This window comes from Oncorhynchus mykiss, chromosome 25 (assembly GCF_013265735.2).
Source record: "Oncorhynchus mykiss isolate Arlee chromosome 25, USDA_OmykA_1.1, whole genome shotgun sequence".
Lineage (NCBI taxonomy): Eukaryota > Metazoa > Chordata > Actinopteri > Salmoniformes > Salmonidae > Oncorhynchus > Oncorhynchus mykiss.
In genome coordinates this window covers 19,565,059-19,585,854 of record NC_048589.1, presented here as the reverse complement: position 1 = coordinate 19,585,854, position 20,796 = coordinate 19,565,059, and the positions used below count along the sequence as shown (strand labels likewise).

At 42.2% G+C, this 20,796-nt stretch overlaps 1 protein-coding gene across 1 annotated transcript; it reads right to left on the bottom strand.

Annotated features, from left to right (window-relative positions):
• Nucleotides 1-1,257: 1,257 nt before the first annotated feature.
• LOC110505527 (synapse differentiation-inducing gene protein 1-like) lies at nt 1,258-11,045 on the bottom strand. The gene is made up of 4 exons (XM_021584804.2): nt 10,316-11,045; nt 7,951-8,446; nt 3,016-3,153; nt 1,258-2,163 (listed from the first exon to the last, which is right to left on the bottom strand). The coding sequence occupies exons 2-4, from the start codon at nt 8,380-8,382 to the stop codon at nt 2,002-2,004; spliced, it is 732 nt and encodes a 243-aa protein (XP_021440479.1). The 5' UTR covers nt 8,383-8,446; nt 10,316-11,045; the 3' UTR covers nt 1,258-2,001.
• Between the last annotated feature and the right edge of the window lie 9,751 nt (nt 11,046-20,796).

Below are 20,796 nucleotides of genomic sequence, written 5' to 3'. Positions count from 1 at the left end.
CATTAGAGGCCTAAAATACTGAAAAGGGAGGGGAGCTGAAAAGGGAACAGATGAGGTCACTGTAATACCAGCAACCTTCCCTTCCCTTAACCATATACCAGATCTGTATCTACTTCTGACCTTGAGTAAAAGGTATACTGTATGCACACGTCATTTCTATTCATCCTTGAGTTCAAAGATTATATAATTTCCTATGGTTCATGTTGTTATTCAAAAACACACGAGGGAACTCAAGGACATTGGTGTTAAGAGCTCACCATGAAAAGGCATAAACCGCGTCAAAGCAAGGGATTTCTACATAAATATATCCATATTTCTTACTCCAAGTATAGGAGTAGTGTAATTGAGAGTCGTTTTTAAATGTAACAATGTTAACTGTCTCTGTCCCTCTCTCTCTTTCGCCCTCTCCATGTATTTTGTAACAAGCAGCCATATTGTTGTCGGTCCGCTAGGGATCTGTTTCTAATGTATTAAGTCTGTATGTTTATCTTGTGTTACCATTTATTTAAGCTAGTAAATAAATTATTAAACCAATTTGTGTAGAATCATAAGTAAGGCTGGGTTTTTTGCAGATGCAGGACGTTACGACTGTTCAGAATGATGATATGATACAAGGTTATGATTAATAGATGCAATAGGTAAAGAACTTTAGAGTTTCATTCAGGAAATGGTAACTCTTTAAAGAACCGCTCTCGTGGTGCCCCAGATCCTAATGAGTTCATTGTTACAGGAGTCATTGTTACGGGTAACAATTAAACATAGTTAGTAATTAGATAAATAACAGTCTTCAGATTAATGTTAAACGTCAAGTCACGACAAACGTCTCCCTGTGTATTTGAGTCATTCTGCTGGCTTTGAGTGGTGCTGATGAGATGCCAGACAAAGAAGGGGGAGAGAGAGGGAGGGAGGGAGAGAGCGAGAGATGGACTTGATGGCTCTACAGTCTCGAGGTGAATGAAAGACTGCACTCGTTTCGTTCTGCCATCCTGACTCCAAAATGTATGCTTTGTTCCTGAGCTTTCAGCTTGCTGGCAGTTAAAGTCACCTCAAGGCGAGACCATGAGTGATGCCAAACACAGAGAACAGAGAAGCAGTGCCAGTGAGGGGAGAAGCCAGGAGGTGAGCAAATTGTCAATATAACTCACAGTGGCCAACAATGCATTCTGACATCCCTCTATTATACGGTCAGAAATGCCCCTCTCCACACTCCTCAAGGAAACAATGAATAAGTGAGAAAGACAGGCAACAGGAAAATTATTCATGCCAAATGTATTTATTCTGACAGGATATACAGTGCACAATAAACACATGTTCCTCTTGATCACTGCTCACCAGTTTTATCTACATTCTCCGATAGGTTTCTGTGTTGAGAGTCGATTGACTGATGATGGCAGATTAATTTCCCAGAACCTGGACTGGCGAGCAGTTTGATGAATAATCAGTAAAGTAAGCCTTCTTGATGTAGCATTTCAGACACAATGACTGGCTCACTATGACTCCCTGTGGCATGGAAATCAATAAGAACAAAAACATCATTTGCACATGAAGTATTTACACAGAACCGCAAAAATGATGGATGGGGGCCTCCATGATAATGATGAAGATCAGTGGAGGAGGTTAGCTCTGGAATTAGTATCATCACTTTAATTTTACTAGGAGCAGAACAGTCATTGGGGGAAAATAGCATTTTTCTCTTTCCATTGATGTTTTCCTCATTACTTTGTGAACCTCGAACATCATTATCAGGCTGATAAACCTAGAGAGAAGAGGCTGGGAAATAGACACGGGTGTAATCCAGATGGATACGTCTGTGGTTTACATTGTTTGGTCAGGGTAAACATTTCAAAACACTGACTCGGTTCCTTCCTCTCCTCCTCTATCCTCTCTGCTGCTCCTCAACCCAAACATCCAGACAGAGCCACATCTATAGGGGATGGTGCTTCAGGGTTGCCATAGAAGGGACAGCTTCCTAAGCACTCCCCTGTGGCCGTGGTTCTGCTGCTATACATGTCCTCCAGACGTGGACAGGTAGGCTACGAGGGCCACCACCACCCCCACGTACATCCCTGCCCCAATGGTGATGGAGAGAACAGCAAGGAACAGGGCTTTTCTGGAGCTACTGCTTGCCCTGGAGAAGTCTCCCTTAGCAATGGCCTTGCTAGTCTGAGAGACAAAAGATAGAGAAATGAGTCATGATTAAATATGACTGAGAAAAATGTGAGTAGGTGTACATTTACTGTAGAGCGAGAAAACAAGACATTAGTTGCTATGGCAATTATGTCACTACCGTTTTGAAAGTGACTAATGTGCTGTTTGGATGTTTTTGTATCCCTCCGAAAGGACCCTCACATAACCCATTTGTCCTTTTGACACATTTATTTGGGTCATTTTACAATGTAATTGTCTTTGCAATTAGTTTGAGAGATGTTGCGAACCACTGAGATAAATTGTAGTTGGATTAGGGGGCAGGGAGGGGACCTGCTGCATTCAGAACCTGCTCACTAAAGTGCTGCTATTTATAGATAGACCTGGGGTTCAGTATAATCACTGTAATGGTGAGACAGTCCTGGGGGCAGCAGCTATCCTGTCTATTCATTATCTACTGAAAAATACATGTAAATAGTATCAGCTAGATACTCCCTTGGGAAATGTATTGCTAACATAAAATAACATTTATTGTTGAGGTATTTGATTGGCTAAATGTGACCATAATTGAAAATAAAATATACTGAATATGTAGCAGCACAATCATCCTTTAGTTTGAGCTGTACTCAGTTTCCTTTGCTCTCTGCTGTATGGTTGCTTGTGATCACAAGAGTAAATAGGGGCGGGTACCTATACAGTTTAAGCAGTAAATGGTCTGTGATAATTGGTATGAGCCGATGGATGTAGAAAATGAGCTGCGTTACACTTGTGAGAGAGCACTTGTGCCTACTGAACTTGCAGAGTGTTCTGGGGGTAATTAGCATTAATAACAGGGTAGTAGGTGTAAAAGTGTACTGGTCCTGGACTCACCCTCTGGGAAAAGTAGAAGGCTGCGATCCCTAGGGGCCAAAAGCAGCAGAGCATGGAGAAGATGGCCAGGCCCAGGTGGTCCCTGGGGGGTAGCATGATGAAGTTGTCCTCACTCTCACTGTCACTGGAGCTGTCACTCTGGGAGGGGGGGAAGGGCACAGGAAAGAGCCAGTCAGTTGGGATAGTCACGGTTGGTGTACGTCTGAAAAACTACATTATGGTGACGCCAAATCAAATCAAATTTGATTGGTCACATACATATATTTAGCAGATGTTATTGCGGGTGTAGCGTAATGCTTGTGTTCCTAGCTCCAACAGTGCAGTAGTATCTAACAATTCACAACAATACACACAAATCTAAAAGTAAATGAATGGAATTAAGAAATGTATCCATATTAGGATGAGCACTGACTAAAATACAGTATAATAGAATACTGTATATACATATGAGATGAGTAAAGCAGTATGTACACATTATTATAGTGACTAGTGTTCCATTATTAAAGTGACCAGTGATTCCATGTCTATGTACATACGACAGCAGCCTCTAGGTGCAGGGTTGAGTAACGGGGTGGTAGCCGGCTAAAGATGGTTATTTAACAGTCTGATGGCCTTGAGATAGAAGCTGTTTTTCAGTCTCTTGGTCCCAGCTTTGATGTACCCACACTGACCTCGCCTTCTGGATGATAGTGGAATGAACAGGCCATGGCTCGTATGGTTGATGTCCTTGATTAACTTTTTGCCTTCCTGTGACATCGAGTGCTGTAGGTGTCCAGGAGGGCAGGCAGTGTGCTTTTGGTGATGCGTTGGGCAGACTGCACCACCCTCCGGAGAGCCCTGCGGTTGCGGGCGGTGCAGTTGCTGTACTGGGCAGTGATACAGCCCAACAGGATGCTCTCAATTGTGCATCTGTAAAAGTGTGTGAGGGATTTAGGTGCCAAGCCAAATTTCTTTAGCCTCCTGAGGTTGAAGAGGCACTGTTGCGCCTTCTCACCACACTGTCTGTGTGGGTGGACCGTCGATATGGATAGGGGTGTGCTCCCTCTGCTGTTTCATGAAGTCCATGATCAGGTCCTTCATTTTGTTGACGTTGAGGGAGAGGTTATTTTCCTGGCTCCACTAGGGGCCTCACCATCGCCAGGGCCCTCCCCATCCTCCCGCCAATAGCTAATTGTCGATGAGCTACTCATGCTAGATTATTTACTTACACATTTTAATGCATTTTTAAATCAATATGTGTACCTCAAAGCTGTTTCTAACACAAAAATCTGCAAGATTATAGGGTCAGATTCTACAACATGGACCTGAACTTGTCAGGCAAGTCACTCTGCACTGCAGACATAATGTGACACACTGTGACACACTGTGACATACTGTGACACACTGTGATAGTTGATGACAAACACCCCCAGGCATATCTGCCCTTGTTCTGCTTACATGTAGGACATGATGGGCTCAGCCAGGCAGAGAGGATTTGTATTTCTGTCAACACCCATACGCGACCTGACAGATACCGCTGGATTAACGGACTGTTTCATCATCACCAGGTGACAGCGGAAACGGGAAAAAGACAGTGTAATTTATGTGCTAAATTGCCTCTACGGCACGAGAAAGACCCCTCCCCCATCCTTCATGTGCACCTCCAGCACAGGAAGCTGCTGAGGGGAGGATGGCTCATAATGGGGCGGCAGGTAGCCTAATGGTTAGAGCATTGGGCCAGTAACCGAAATGTTGCTGGATCGAATCCCTGAGCTGACAAGGTACAAATCTGTTGTCCTGCCCCTGAACAACCTACTGTTCCCCGGTAGGCTGTCATTATAAATAAGAATTTGTTATTAACTCACTTGCCTAGTTAAATAAATAAAATAAATATATATATAATGGCTGGAATGGAGCAAATGGAATGGCACCAAACACATAGAAACCATGTATTTGATACTATTCTGCTCCAACCATTACCACAAGCCTGTCCTCCACAATTAAGGTGCCATCAACTCTCATCTGTTTGCTTGAGAGGCTGTGAATGTTCTGAGGGCTTGTGTGGTCTCTACTCATGCTGTGCCCTGATCCTCCTCAGAGGCCCCTGGGTAGCTGAGGGACTAATGAATGGAAAAGTCTGACGCTGCTGTGGGCACTCTGGTACGGGGACAAAAGTTGAGAGCCAAACACAAGGAGCCACATCTCTGGGATGACCTTTAAGAAGAGAAAGCCTCACCTTTGCAGTTCTCCCAGAGAGGGAGCTGCTGTTTGATTAAATGAATGGCCCTCCATCAGGACCGGATTCATTTGTTAGTCTTGTTACTCGCAGGGATCAAACAAACCTGGGCGACTGAGGGAAGAGAGGAAATGGAAATGGATGTTCAGGGCCGAAAATAAATGAGCCAATTTAAAGAGGACGAGAGGAGAGGCAGAGAGGCGGGCAGAGGGAGTGTCTGTCAAAGCTCTCCAGCCAATTATACAGCATGTAGACAAAGTGGACATAGCGGCAAAACCCTCATATCACCTTCTCACCCATTGGCAAACATGTTAGAGAGAGTGATAAACATATTGATGTGCCCTTGCATTGTGCATTAAATGCCACAAGTACTGTGCTTGTAGAGAGAACAAAGTAACAGAGGATCTAAAATCTATTACATAATACTTTACATCCATACGATTATATAGCTACAGAAGCTATGTCAATTTTGTATGAAGTTGCACACGGAGACCCACATGCATGACCAATGGCCAAGAGATTTTGGCCCACAATGGACTTGTGAAATAATTCCTGGTGGACACCTGTAGCACCAGGTGAGATTCTCTACATCCAACTACATTTCTAATGAATGCCCATGTCGCTGTGGATAGATTTCTAGACTTGGTATGGGAATATGGACAGACAGTGGTGCATTACACTAAAGCCAATCTGAGAGTTAGCCAGTCAGCCAGTAGCGGCAGGCATTTTGAGGCCAGTGTAATTGATGAGACTCCTCCACTGCACTGGTCTGTTAATTATCCTCAGACTGCACTCCCAGAGGGCTCGTTAATGACGGCAGGGGACACTGGGCACACCCACAGGTCACACAGACAGCCATGGCCCCAGTCACTAGGGAATGGCATATTCACCCACACCCAGGCCTGAGTCTTGTTTTACCCCTTACACACCAGCAGTATCCTGATTCCCCATCACATCTGGTGGGAAACGCTGGCAGAGGGACTAAACTGTTGGCATTTTGGAAAAACTAGCTTTTCATCTACAAATATGGATATTAAACATTGCACAGAGCTCACCAAAACAAAAATAAATACTGAGTAAAGAATTTAGATGGGTGTCATTGAGGACATGGTCCAGTCATGTGTTATTGTGTGGAACAGTTAATGCCATCATATGCCTACTGAGAACCATGTTGTCAGCTTACAGATGCAGGGTTTTCAACATAATCTTTTATCTTGGTTAACACAGAACTAATGTCTCAAGTAATTGGTCAGCTGAGCGATTAAGTTTCGGCTCCATACGTGTTAAGAGAAGAGATGAAGAGATGCTAGAGCAAAGAGCGGAACTGGAACGAGGAGCTCCTCTCTCTGTGCAGTTATGGGCTGAATGTCCCGTCCCCTTCTGAAATTCGAAAGATGCTAACACCTGCAAAATCGTGATTTGTCCAAAAAGCCAGTGAGGAAAAACACAAACACTTGAACTACAGCTGCTCGTTTTCTTGTAGATCTGTCCAAGATAAATTCCATAACTTATGATAAACACAACAACATGTATAGAAGAACTAACAGCAGATACTGACTTTGACGTGTAAGAATTATCGTCCAGCGTTTTCCCTCTTGTCTAAGTGTGTTGAGAGCATGTTCACTTTAAAAGCCTTCTACAGAGCTTTGATCTCCAGCTGTAGAGAGCTGTATCACATCAACACACACCTGGCTGGCACACTCACTTCATCCCCAATTCTTGGAACTACATCCAAGAATGAAATGATCTACCAACACACACACGCGCACTCACACACACGCATGCACGCAAATGCTAGACAGAGGGTTAACCTAGAGAACCAGCTCTCAAGTTCCAACTGGAAGCCCAACTTTCATCTCCTGGGTGTTAATCAGATTCATTTGTTCTTTGAATCTACCTGGAATAATTGATCTGCTGGCCATTTTGTGTCGGGCCATGCTTCAGCCGAGTCTCTAATACTCTCAAAGCACTGCATTAGCTATGGCATTAATGGCCGTCTCTGCTGTGAATCTATCCATCTGCTGAGCTCCTAGTGACAGGAGCTGGACTGATCGTAAGTCCAGTTAGGGATCTATGCACTCCCCCCCGCTGCCAACTCACGACAATGGGTATTTTACAACCCTTGCTGCATGAAATGAGATTGTTCCACTTTTCAAAAGAAGGTGCTCTCCCACTGTCACCGTTTTAGTTTGGAGTGCTTAGTCACAGTTTTGTCCTAACATAACAAAAGGACTGGAGTGATATGATCAAAGATGAACAGGGAGATTTGCCAACAATTATGGAAGAGAAAAACAGTACAATTACCCCTGTATTTGATTTTGTAAGATTGCTATAAAATACACCAAATTGGCCATTTAGTGAGCAGACAGTTAGGTGGAATAAATAGGCATGAATCATGCTGGCTGCTTTAGCAGCCTATTAGAAAGAGGTAGGGAGATTTGTTGGAAATGAAATAGTTATCATGAAAAGCATTGAGTGCCGTGACCTATTATTCTGTGATTGATTTCTGCAACTCACTATTACAATCCACACAATTTGAGGTACATGTAACCTTTTTATTTTAATCGTCGTATTAATTGATGTCCAACTGCTCTCTACTAATACAAAAATAACCTTTTGATTTGAACAATGCTCATTGTTTAGCCTGTATGAGCATCAACACATCCCAAATCCAAAGTTGTAGTTGGTCATTTATAGTTGCCCTCTGTGTGATCTCTCACCTCATACTCGTGTCCTTCCTCCTCCACCTCATAGGACACAGTTTGGATCGTCACATCCTTCTCTCCCATTAGTTTGTCCTGAGGGTCCTCTATGGGGGCTCCCTCCACTCCCAACACACTGTCCTTGTTCTCTGTGAACGTGGTCTCGGAGCTCTCACTCTTAGAGTCCTTGCTCTGGAGGCTGACATTGTCCTTATACAGGATAAAGTTGGGCCTATAGAAGGCCTCCACTGCTAAGTGCAGAGAGGTAGCATCCAGGAACTGCTGGGCCTGAGTCTTGCCGTTGCTGCCTGTGACAAAGTAACCAATGATGTTCTCCTGGTACTGGTGGTTGGGGTAGTCACTCTGGTACGCCTGGTAGTCGTTGTGGACCACGTGTCTACTGCTGGTCTTATCTAGAAGAGGGTTCTGCAGCTCACTCAGACTCTCCATGGTGGGAGACAGAGAGGGACTTCAGGGAGATCAGAGTGGATAGACAGCAAACACTGATAACGAGCTGGAAGGGAAAAGACAGGTAGAGTTACGGAAAGTGGGATGAGGTATGATATGTAATGACATTAATTTGTATGAAACTCTTGCCAATGCAATGACAATAGAATCTGCTATATTCTTCACACGGTATTAAACTAATGGCATTCACCCACACCTAAACCACCAAATCACCATCTGTCACTGTTGCACATTTCATGCCCCTAAATTCATATAAAAACGGTGGTAAAAAGTCATTCATCATTTTCCAAGCTCTCTCCAACCAAGTAAGATGAAGACAAATGTTTAAGGATTTTGCAATGCATACTGATCAGAGTGCTGAGCTACACTCATCACTGAAGAGGGGGAAAGCCTCTCATAGGTCATGAATAAGCTCCAGTGATGTTGACTGTAGTCACTTTAGCTCTATGAAATCAAGCAAAACAAAGCACCAAAAGCAAATAGCAAAGGTATTTTCATGCTACGGTAAGTGTATTCTCGAGAGGCTATTTCAATAATGACAATAACACCATCAGGGGAGCGTGTCACCAGGGTAACATGTTTTCCTGTGAGCTAGTTTGTTGTTTTAAGCAGTATGATTCACATGCTCTGAAGAGCTGGCAAAACTCACCACAATTCCCTCTATCACTATCAGACAGGGAAATTAGCATAAATAAAACTCGTAGCCAATGGAAGCGGACCAGGTCAGTCCCAGAGGAAGTTTATGAAAAGACCTTCTTAATCTTTCCACCCAAGCCTACTCACTGAGGTTCTGATGAAAGGAGAACCTATCAGCTTAATCCTGGTACGTGATGGGATATTTTCTGTCTCGCATGGCATGCAATGGAAAAACCCAGTGAGTTGCCTATATCCTGCATCCTATAGCATAGTCATAGCATTCTATAGGTCTACTATGGAATGATGGCATTAAGGTGGCTATGTCAGATTAGTCGTCATGTAGAGGTTTATGTGTGGAAGAAGGCATAGTGGGACGGAATTCTGAGTAATAGTTTATCCTTCCTTCTAGGAATATGTTTTTGGGGATTCGCCCAGGAGCAATATCACAGAATATGTACAGTAAGAAGCTTATCTAAGGGCTGTAGCAATACTTGTTAATTCAGCGTGGACCTTTAACTCTATGAAAAATCATGTCCATTTGGGAAGATTCCCACAGCAGACAAGTTCCTTCTCCTCTACACATCAAAGCAAAGTATCAATTAAGATTTGCATTCCCTTTATATAAGTATCTCCAGAGGATATTTATATGGAATTACAAAGTAATTCTCATATGCCTTTGAGGATGCATCTTTGCCGCTTTTCAGAATAGAGGAAATTCCATTTCACAGTACATTACACAACAAAAAGCACATTTCATCTCCACTAATAATTTATCAGACAGACAGTGACATGCACTTATGTTTGTATGAGTCTGTGGTTAGAGAGCACAGTTTGGTGTGTATATGAGGAGGGCTCATGAGCTGTTCTCTCTCTCTGTCTCTGTCTCTCTCTTGCTCTCTCTCTGATTAATATCATATAATACATTTTTGAGAGGTGACAACTATCTGAAATGATAAATCACTTCTAACAATATTTTACAGTGCATAGTCCATTTTGGAATAAAACTATGGCTAATTGAATGGCCAATTCAGAAATGTCACATTCCTATTCCACATATTCATCAATAGCAGTCTGTCTCTATACATTTTACATTCATTATTTATATCTAATGGCATTTACACTTAATGTTTAATCAGAATCTCAAGATATTACATTTACAAATCATGAATTATAGGGAAACTTAGATGAACAATCAATGACATACAAAGTGAAAATACATGACAGTATGCACTGCAAATCAAAACAATTCAAGGTAATCAATTGAGTCCATCGATCTTACCTTTGTATAAGATCCTGCCACAGACTGCCTCAATAGCATTCCCTTTACAGTTGTCCAAGAGTCGATGGAAAGCGAATTGGGCTCACAATCATACCCCTGTACCTCATATAAGTTCACATCATAAATTTTGAAAAATTGATAAAACAAAACGAGGACCAATTTGCAGGTCACTTTCGTTCTCTGTTGAAACATGAACTGACGGCCCGCTCTATGTTGTGTGCCGCTAGCTGAGAAGACAGACCGCTGCGTATTGAACCCAGTCTGGAGAGAAGGTGTAGATTTTACGCACACTCACCGCTTGGGTTCACTTCCTCAATCACTCTCTAAATGACTATCAGTAATAGCTATAGCTCATATAAAGTACATCGAAGATATGTCTTCCATCCACTTTGCGACACAAAGTCTGTTGTAGCCTAGTCTACAGAGCGTGCTTGATGGTAGAATCACCACCGCTCATCTATGTTACACGGCGAGGTGCGGAGGACTATGCCGTCGGGGTCCAGCGTCATCGTATACACTCCTCTTGAAGAAGATAGATCTTGATGTCCTACAGACTGACACAGCCTTCCATGTTCTTATCCCTGGTCTGGTGAGCATGACGTTTGTAGGATCAGTACTCATTTTACTTCTGTGTATAACGTCCCTTTACCCTTTTTAGTTCTTAACAATGACGTGACATTATTATTTACCATTTTCATTATAGAATTTGTGGAGTCTTTTCAATTGTCTCTGTTTTTATTACTGTGACTTTCATGAGCTACTATTCAAAATGGTCTATGTCTGAGTCTGAGCTCGAGGACATGATCAAACCTAGAATAAATCAACCCTACTATTCAGGTGCCGCATCACATCAGAAACGAATTAACATTGTTAATATCCTTGCATTTACATTTGGTTAATATTTCAGATGAAGCTCATGAATTTATTATAAGTCTGCCAGTTTGGTTGACCTTAATGCCCTCCTAAGCTGCTTAAGATTTCATGCCTTCAATTTATCATTGTAAATAGTGTTTACATAACATTAATATAGATGCGATTTTAATGCAAGCACAGCAAAATAGTGACTGTGACAAATTCCACACACTGGAATTAAGCTTTGATACTTTTGACATGTCACCAGGAGAATCTATTAGGCAATGACTTAACCATTTACAGGATGCAAATCGCTAAATCCAACCACATCAGCACCAACAGTTGTTTAGTGCCAGTAAATACAATTCTGAATGTCACCACACAACGACATGTAATAATTGGCCCCACACAGAAGCCAAGGTGGAGCTATCAACATATTGACGGGTTTCTTTTAGACCTTCATTTTTTAATTTTTAATTTCTCCTTCATTTAACCAGGTTGGCCAGTTGAAAACAAGTTCTCATTTACAACTGTGACCTGGCCGAGATAAAGCAAAGCAGTGCGACACAAACAACAACACAGAGTTACACATGGAATAAACAAACGTACAGTCAATAACACAATAGGAAAAAAATCTATATACAGTGTGTGCAAATGAGGTAAGATTAGGGAGGTAAGGCAATAAATAGGCCGTAGTGGCGAAGTAATTACAATTTAGTAATTAAACACGGGAGTGATAGATATGCAGAAGATGAATGTGCAAGTAGAGATAACGGGGTGAAAAGGAGCAAAATTAAATAACAATATGGGGATGAGGTAGTTTGGTGGGCTATTTACAGATGGGCTATGTACAGCTGCAGTGATCTGTGAGCTGCTCTGACAGCTGATGCTTAAAGTTAGTGAGGGAGATATGAGTCTCCAGCTTTAGTGATTTTTGCAATTCGTTCCAGTCATTGGCAGCAGAGAACTGGAAGAAAATGCGGCCAAAGGAGGAATAGGCTTTAGGGGTGACCAGTGAAATATACCTGCTGGAGCGCGTGCTATGGGTGGGTGCTGCTATGGTGACCAGTGAGCTGAGATAAGGCGGGGCTTTACCTAGCAAAGATTTATAGATGACCTGGGGCCAGTGGGTTAGGCGACGAATATGAAGCGAGGGCCAGCCAACGAGAGCATACAGGTCGCAGTGGTGGGTAGTATATGGGGCTTTGGTGACAAAACAGATGGCTCTGTGATAGACTGCATCCAATTTTCTGAGTAGAGTGTTGGAGGCTATTTTATAAATGACATCGCCAAAGTCAAGGATCGGTAGGATAGTCAGTTTTACAAGGGTATGTTTGGCAGCATGAGTGAAGGATGCTTTGTTGCGAAATAGGAAGCCGATTCTAGATTTAATTTTGGATTGAAGATGCTTAATATGAGTCTGGAAGGAGAGTTTACAGTCTAACCAGACACCTAGGTACTTGTAATTGTCCACATATTCTAAGTCAGTGATGCTGGACGGGCGGGCAGGTGCGGGCAGCAATCGGTTGAAGAGCAGGCATTTAGTTTTACTTGCATTTAAGAGCAGTTGGAGGCCATGGAAGGAGAGTTGTATGGCATTGAAGCTCATCTGGAGGTTAGTTAATACAGTGTCCAAAGAAGGGCCAGAAGTATACAGAATGTTGTCGTCTGCGTAGAGGTGGATCAGAGAATCACCAGCAGCAAGAGCTCTGTATACAGAGAAAAGAGTCGGCCCGAGAACTGAACCCTGTGGCACCCCCATAGAGACTGCCGGAGGTCCGGACAACAGACCCTCCGATTTGACACACTGAACTTTGTCTGAGAAGTAGCTGGTGAACCAAGCGAGGCAGTAATTTGAGAAACCAAGGCTGTTGAGTCTGCCAATAAAAGAGACCTCCCCAGCCACCTCACAAAGTGGCTGGGGAGGTAGGAGCTCGTGGTTGTTTTCAGGTCAAGGCTTTAGTCTCTCTTTAGTAGTTTATTTTCCATAGAAAAACAGACATATTTTTTGTTGTGTGCAGTGTCTCTATGTCTGCCTCTCCTCTGTCAGATGCATTGGGTGAAGCATTAACATACTGAAGGGGACTTTATGAGGGAAACACGAGGCTGCGTTTAGAAGCATGTGGCCTCATGAGCTGTCTGATGAGCTGCGTCTGTCACAGAGTCACCTTGTGTTTAGATGAGCGAGGCGATGGGGTAGAACCGGACATGTCTACCTACGATGGACAAAAATGCTTTTGGAAAAAAGTATATTATAGCACAGAGGCAGAGGGAACAGGCTCTCTCTCTCTCTCCATCGATTTAATCAGTTCACAATAGAAAGCCCATTGCAGTAACACTTTGAAGCACACTTAACACACATGGCACTATTGGTCCATTCATCCACTTATCCATAATGTACTGTTGACTAGTCCAATCTTTGCCATCTGGGTATAGCTGGACACTGTCTTATTTGTGAATATGTATAGTGTTTATCATGGCCGTTCTATTGCCTAGTCTATATTTAGGTCCTCTGTCACCAAATGGCTGATGCAATATTTGTCAACCATAAGTTTATGGTCCTATTCTATTTCATAGTCTTCAAGGTAGAAAAAGGGAGTTTCATTGGAACAGTCTTTTAGTGTAGGCCCTACATGCTTTATACATTTCTTTAATAGAAAAGTAAAGAATATTTCAATGAAGTTGGGAGGCTTAGGACCTACAGTAAGTAGTGTTTGTTTAATAGTGTTACACCTCTCTCACTGAGGCTTTTGACCACCTCTCTTTGATTTACCAGCCAACACTGAAACCCTGGGCTGGAAGGCCTCCCTAATGCCCATTAACCAGCTTTAATCATTTAAACACTTTTGGGTATTAGTCGGCTTAATCCTCTTTGCAGAGGAAGTATGAAACCACTTAATTTGATCTGTTCTTGCTTTTGTCAAGAAAGAAGGCGTTTAAGCTGCTTTCCCCAAGGATCATTCTAGGCATTATTTCCTCTGATTAAGCACTCTGACAAAGCACACCAACACCACCTCTGACCACTGAACCCACCTCAGGGATGGATAAAACAATCCACAATATTGAAAAGCTGCTGCTAGGTTCTGTTTAAAGGCAGGAATCAAGATTTGTGTATAAAGTCCCGCCCCAGAATTTTGGGCAACCAATCGTAGCATTCCATTTGTAACTTTGAAACACATGAAAGCAGTGAGCACAGTGGGAAAATACTTTTCTTCAAAAAGTATTTCTTTAAATAGCTAAATAATTGAACAGTGCACCAGGGGTACTTGTGAATGTGATTCACAGAATGCAGAGACAGTATTTTTAGAATCCGAAATGATACCTTTTGTTACATTTTGCTAGCTCAGCTGGTTAGCCAGCTCTCAGTCTCATTGACCACCAAATGTTGCTAATTCAAGCTAGCTAGCCATTTAATTTAACTTGTTTTCTCAAAATGTCTGTTAGGTAGCTAAGTTAGCCATGTTATTAATGCAACTTCTATTTGCTGTCGACATCAGGATATGATTTGAGGGCACTAGTTTGCTCCAAAACTGGTTGTAGCTTTGACTGCATGCTGACAATGATCAGAGCCTTTCAGTGGCTAGCCACACTACAAACATTATTTGAACAGGTTCCCATGAAGAGTTTCCTGATTAGCAAGGGCTAGTCTGTGTTTAAATTAATTGAGTATTAAAAACACAGTTTTAGATCATAGTGAGAGGATTTCACCAATGGTTAGAAGAGGGAATTTGGCTTCCCGGGAAAATGTTGTCCAAGGTTTGAACAGTAACCAAGGGGGGCTTAGCAAAGCGTCAATTGGGAGGGCTGATTCCTCTGCTAAATACTCAATATTAGCTTATAGCTTATTAGTGGTACAATACATCTGCTACTGCATCATCTAGTCTAGAAACACCCTCAACTCATCTTCAAATATTTTTCTTCTGCTGCTCACTGTGAACATCAGACATTGTCTGAGAATTTCATCCACAGGAGTAGAGGTCAGTCAGCCATGAGAGGAGGTGGTGATCACACTCATGCCCCAGCTGCCCCTGCTGCAAGTCCGCAGACGTTTGACAAATGAGAAGGCGTTTTTTGGCAGGAACAAATGTGATCTCTCCTTCCAGAACTGGAAGCACAAATATAATCACGCCCCCTAAACAACACTTTCTGGTGTAAACTATGTCATGGCCAAGTGCATCCTCAGATAGAGGACCAGGAAGTGTTCTTTGTTTTCTGTCCAGACATGAGCAGTGGAGGTAGTGGGCAGATGGTTATTAGAGGAGGTGATGAATCAGTAAGGATCATGGGTTGTCCAATAAATAACACTTCTAGCTGTTTTATGGCCAAAGACTTAATCTTCCTCTCGCAGACAGTGGCAATTTTTGTAATTGAGCAAGAAATCTTGTTTGGCCGTCGGAGCTGACAAACTCCTCACTAACAAACAATTGGTTTGTTTATCATCAAAATAAACTCCTCCCTGTTTCTTATTTGGATGCATCTCTAAATGAAGGATAAACCTTTTCTAACTTGTTATGGTGTGATAGTAAAGTCAACCTGTCTGTGATGGAGCTGCTATATGAAGCATTTAGATATATGGATTTATGGGCCTTATGAACATTGCAGGGAAATGAGTGTGACTCTCCAGCTGTCATAATATGAATGTACAAGTCAAAGAATGCCCACATTTATGAGAAGCAATTTCATTTAGCGTCTGAAAGTTGCACACTCTTCAAGGTCTTCTCTGAAAATTAAATGAAGCATTTAAGGTAGCTTTGGATGTGGGCCCAGGTAAGCACTTGAAAAGCACTTTTAAGTGATAATGCTCGAGAAGCCGTTGTTTGGAGGTTAATACACCGGCTTCACTTTTATGCAACGGGTTACCAACATATTCAAATAATGATTTACATATTTTCATATTTTTATTATTAATTTATTCATACTATTCCATCCTTCCACGAGTTATAGTCTTGACACAAATCTGAGGTCACTACCCAAGCCAGTTGGTCATTCGTTCTATCGGTTCGGTTGCCAGAGATGCAACCAAGTTGTTAAGTCTTTTTGTTCTGTATCTATGGATGCGGCCTAATCGTTCTTTCGGAATGTTCCACTGCCATACTGGCTGGCAATGTTCTTATCCCTCGCTTGCTAGCTAGCCAACTACAGCTAACTTACAGTCACGTCAAACAGTGCTGCCAGAATAACAGAAAAGTTGCTGCATTTGCATTTGTTTAAGCTGTTATCCAGTGACATTTATTTGGATACATTCATAACAATGAGCTAATGATGCAATTTCACCTGGCATAGAAAATGTGCTCTCTCAGGACACTGTTGTTCACAGCTAACCCAATCACTTCAAACTGAAGCTGGAAAGACCGTACACTAGCTGCATTTTGTTTAGTTTTACCTGTTTTCTGTTGATATTTCTATGTATATATCCATAAAAATTATGGCAGCTGATGATCATCATGATCATGATTTCGACTGGCTGAGAAAAGCTGTATGCCTGTCTGTCTCATCCTGACTCCCAACACGTTCAATACTATGAGACAGCTGGAGATTGAATTTAAATATTGAAACAATGTTGTAAATGTAGGAGAGACAGACAGCAAGGTTTATACAAATTTCAACTGTTAAAACCAAATGCTAGTCTAAAAGAAATGGAAGATAATGTATAGATGCTTTTTTTAGTGGAGTTCAAGTTTATAAATTGCCAGGCTGGGCTGATGAGACAGTGGATTGCGCAGTGAGATGGAACAGAGTAAATAGGCATTTTAACGGCATGGATTTAGCCGGAAGTAACTTATGGAATAGACACCGGCTGGAATGCGGTTTTAACCAATCAGCATCCAGGATTAGACCCACCTGTTGTATAAACGGGATATAATGTATGGGGTGCAGAGAAGCAGAGGCCTTTGGCAATATAATTATCCCCCACACAAATCTATTAAGTGTCCTGCAAGTTGAAAGCACTCAGATGCGAGGAGGAATGTTGAAGTTTGTTATCCTGGATTTCAGAGAGGAGGACTGCTCACTAGCTCCTCTCATACAGTACCCGAAGCACATCCATATTGAAAGATGAGTCCAGACTAAAAAGCGCTAAGTATGCATCAAGGAATAAATCCTCAGCCTGAAACTAATCTGAGTTCATCGAGGAAACACTCTTCATTTAGGTTTTTATGGACTTTGCGGAATTATTAGTCCAGTAAATGTAATAATGCCGTGGTACAGTATAAGTCCTGCCCTGGAGAATAGGATGGCCACATATTAATTATATCCTCTGTAGTGAGAGTTGAATAGTTTAATTAAAGGTGTGCCAGTGAGAATTTATTTAGACGGCAGAGCTTTTCGGCATGAAAATTGTAGGGCCCATGGATCATCAGCATGATAAATTCCTCCAAATGCAGTAGCTAATGTCTTGCCAGCAATGCACTGGAAACCTCTTGGGAAATATGAATAACAATAACACCAATTCACGTAAAATGTTGTCACTTCATCATTAATCATGAACGAATTATCATTAATCTATCTATCTATCTGACTTGTAACTATAGCATTTTATTCCATCTAATAAAACACTTATTGGAGTATGTGAATATGTTAATGAAAGCAACTAAAGCCAGGTGTTTGACAGGGCTGTGCACTCTCTCAGTCCAGGTTTAACATCTGGGTGATCCAAACTAAATCCTGATAGAATATTTCCACAGTGTGTATTCTGGGTCTGGTGAGTCAGACAGACAGACGGGACCAACTATGTCCCCCTCGCTGCCACCTGGATCTTGGTTTTATTCACACACATACTCATCAGCCTCAATAAAATGGGAAGTTGAAGGTGCTCAGCCTTGTCAAAGCTGCTCTTCCTGATATGTCATGGGTCCAGATTGCATATATAAAAGCTTGCAGACATTACTTATGGATGCAACATATTGTCCTGTGTAATTCTGTGTGAGATGGCTCTCAAAATATGTTTTTCACACACTGGACAATGGACTAAACTTATTGCACTGGAAAACATTTTTAGTATAAAAGGTTGACCTTTTGAAAGAGGGTCACAGTTAGCTTGTATAAAATTCATTTAAGATTAGGGAAAGCTGAATTTAGTGTAGAGTATTATTTGAGGTCCAATGGGTTATGGCTTTCTCTAATCAGATTGGTGCACAAGAGCCCAGGTACATTGAAAAGGCTGGCTTGTCGTCAGAAAGGATTACTGGTGGCCGTAGAATAGCTGGGATGGCTCATAAATAAGTAAGCGTTGGGAGGGGGCGCTCTGGATCAGGCACATAGAGAAACTCTCTGCAAGGGTGACTCATCACCCTGTCTGTTTGAATCATGTCAACTATCTGGTTCTCTGCGGTCACTGTGTTCACCTGCCTGCCTGCCCACCACATCTCTCTCTCTGCCTGTGGGGTCTGCATCAGTCCCTGTCCACCTTGGTGCTGGGTCTAGGGCATATTGTTCAGACACCGTCTAACCCACTCACTCTCCTGGGAACTGAGTCCAGGACACATCATGTTTTTCAGAGTCTAAGCACTGCTGGTAGTTAAGCTATGCTACTAGTAAAAAAAAATTAAAGAGAGGGGCTTTTTGGTGATCAAGTTCCTAAATGTTCAAGATAATATTTTTCGACTCTGGGAGTAGAGATTGGTAAAACTGTGTGTTAATGTGACGGGAGCAGAATTCATGACCTGGTGCCATCTTCCTACTATACTATACACTGAGTATACAAAACATAAAGAACACTTGCTCTTTCCATGACATAGACTGGCCAGGTAAATCCAGCTATGATCCCTTATTGATGTCACTTGTTAAATTCACTTCAATCAGTGTATATGAAGGGGAGGAGGCAGGTTAAAGAAGGATTTTTAAGCCTTGTATTGTGTATGTGTGCCATTCAGAGGGTGAATGGGCAAGAGAAAGAACTGCAACGCCGCTGGGTTTTTCACACACAACAGTTGCTGAAATTTAATTTATTCACCATAGGTTTCTGTGAAGTTGTAAACCACGAGAAAACAGCCTTTTCAGCTGAAAGGGAAAGTGCTCAGTCTTTGCTGTAGGTTTAGTTAGATAGTACCCCAGTCTCTTGCAGTTTTAGCACTTAATAAAGAGCCTTTAAAGTGATTGCAGTTTATTTTTGGCAGTCTAATGCATTTGTGAATTCTGCAGATGTGGCTCTAGGCCTGGCCCTGAGATTCTTTACTCTTATCAGCAGCTTTGACTTGAAAATAGTTGCATTTATGAAGCTAATGCAAAGTCAATTGTGGAAACATTTCATTTGTCTGTTTTTCTCTCCTTTATTGATCAATACGCTTAGCTTCCTCCTGTTCCTCCACCGTGTCTTCTACTCTGTTGCCTTATACTGGAGAATATTGCTCTCTCTCCTGCAGGAGGAGATGCAGAGAGTGCCATTACTTGACCAGCTGTTTTAGATCAAGACTGCCACTGTAGATTATGCTGTGACTAATAAAGAGGGGTTCAACAATTAAGGTTCACCAACTACTCAATATTGCTCATTCTCCATGCCCCATGATACGATCCATTAGTCCCAGAAACCTACAACGGGCCATCGAAGGTTTACCCAGTTTCCATGGAGATGCTCCATTCCCTCCATAATTGTTCACAGCAAAAAACATGCTTCCTGTCACATGACCATCAACTGGGTCAATACCAGCTCCGTCTCCCAGCCAACCACTAAACAGGACCTGTGTTTATTTGCTGAGGCTTTTTTGAAAATCGATGGCCTCATATGCATCAAATTGACCCCCAGAGAGAGATCTAATTACAGAGAAAGGGGGATACCTAGTCAGTTGTACAACTGAATGCATTCAACTGAAATGTGTCTTCTGAATTTAACCCAACTCCTCTGCATCAGAGAGGTGCAGGGGGCTGCCATAATCAACATCCACGTCTTCAACGCCCGGGGAGCAGTGGGTTAACTGCCTTGCTCAGGGGCAGAATGACAGATTTTTTACTAGGCTACCTGGGGTTCCTGGTTAAAGCTGGAGACAGAGGAATGACATTCTTAACTGCTCATCCATTTGAACAGGCTGGTCAAAGTCCTGTAAATTACAACTCATGTCACATGTTCATCTGTCTCCAGACAGCAAACACTCAGAATAGAATGACATTCACACTACGGTTGGCATAATACAAGGGTTACCGTCTTCTGGGTGTAAAATACGTATATATACAGTCTTGGATGGAGAATCTTTAATGGAGATAGCCAGCTGAGTGCTTCAGAGACTCTCTAAGACCAACATAATAGGGGAAAATATCTATGGAATTTGGCAAAATGTTAGGTATCAGTGCATGTATCAGTTCTCAAGAGACTGATTACTGGAAGCGTCTACATGGTCTGAACAGGGATGATGCTTGACAACATGTTAGCGCTGTATTCCTTCTGACAGACTGAATAATACATTATTTCTATGCATAATTCATTAGCCAAGGAATGTTTGCCTATAAATGAATGTTTTATGTCTGTACACTCATTTGCCAGTTTATAAGGTACACCACCCTGTTCACGAAAATTATCGTCGGTGCTAGACATGCCGGTTCCAGGATCTCAGAAATGGCCGACCTACTGGGCTGTTCATGCTCGACAGTGTCTAAGTCTAGACAAGCAAAAAACATCCAGTCAGCAGCAGTTCTGTGTG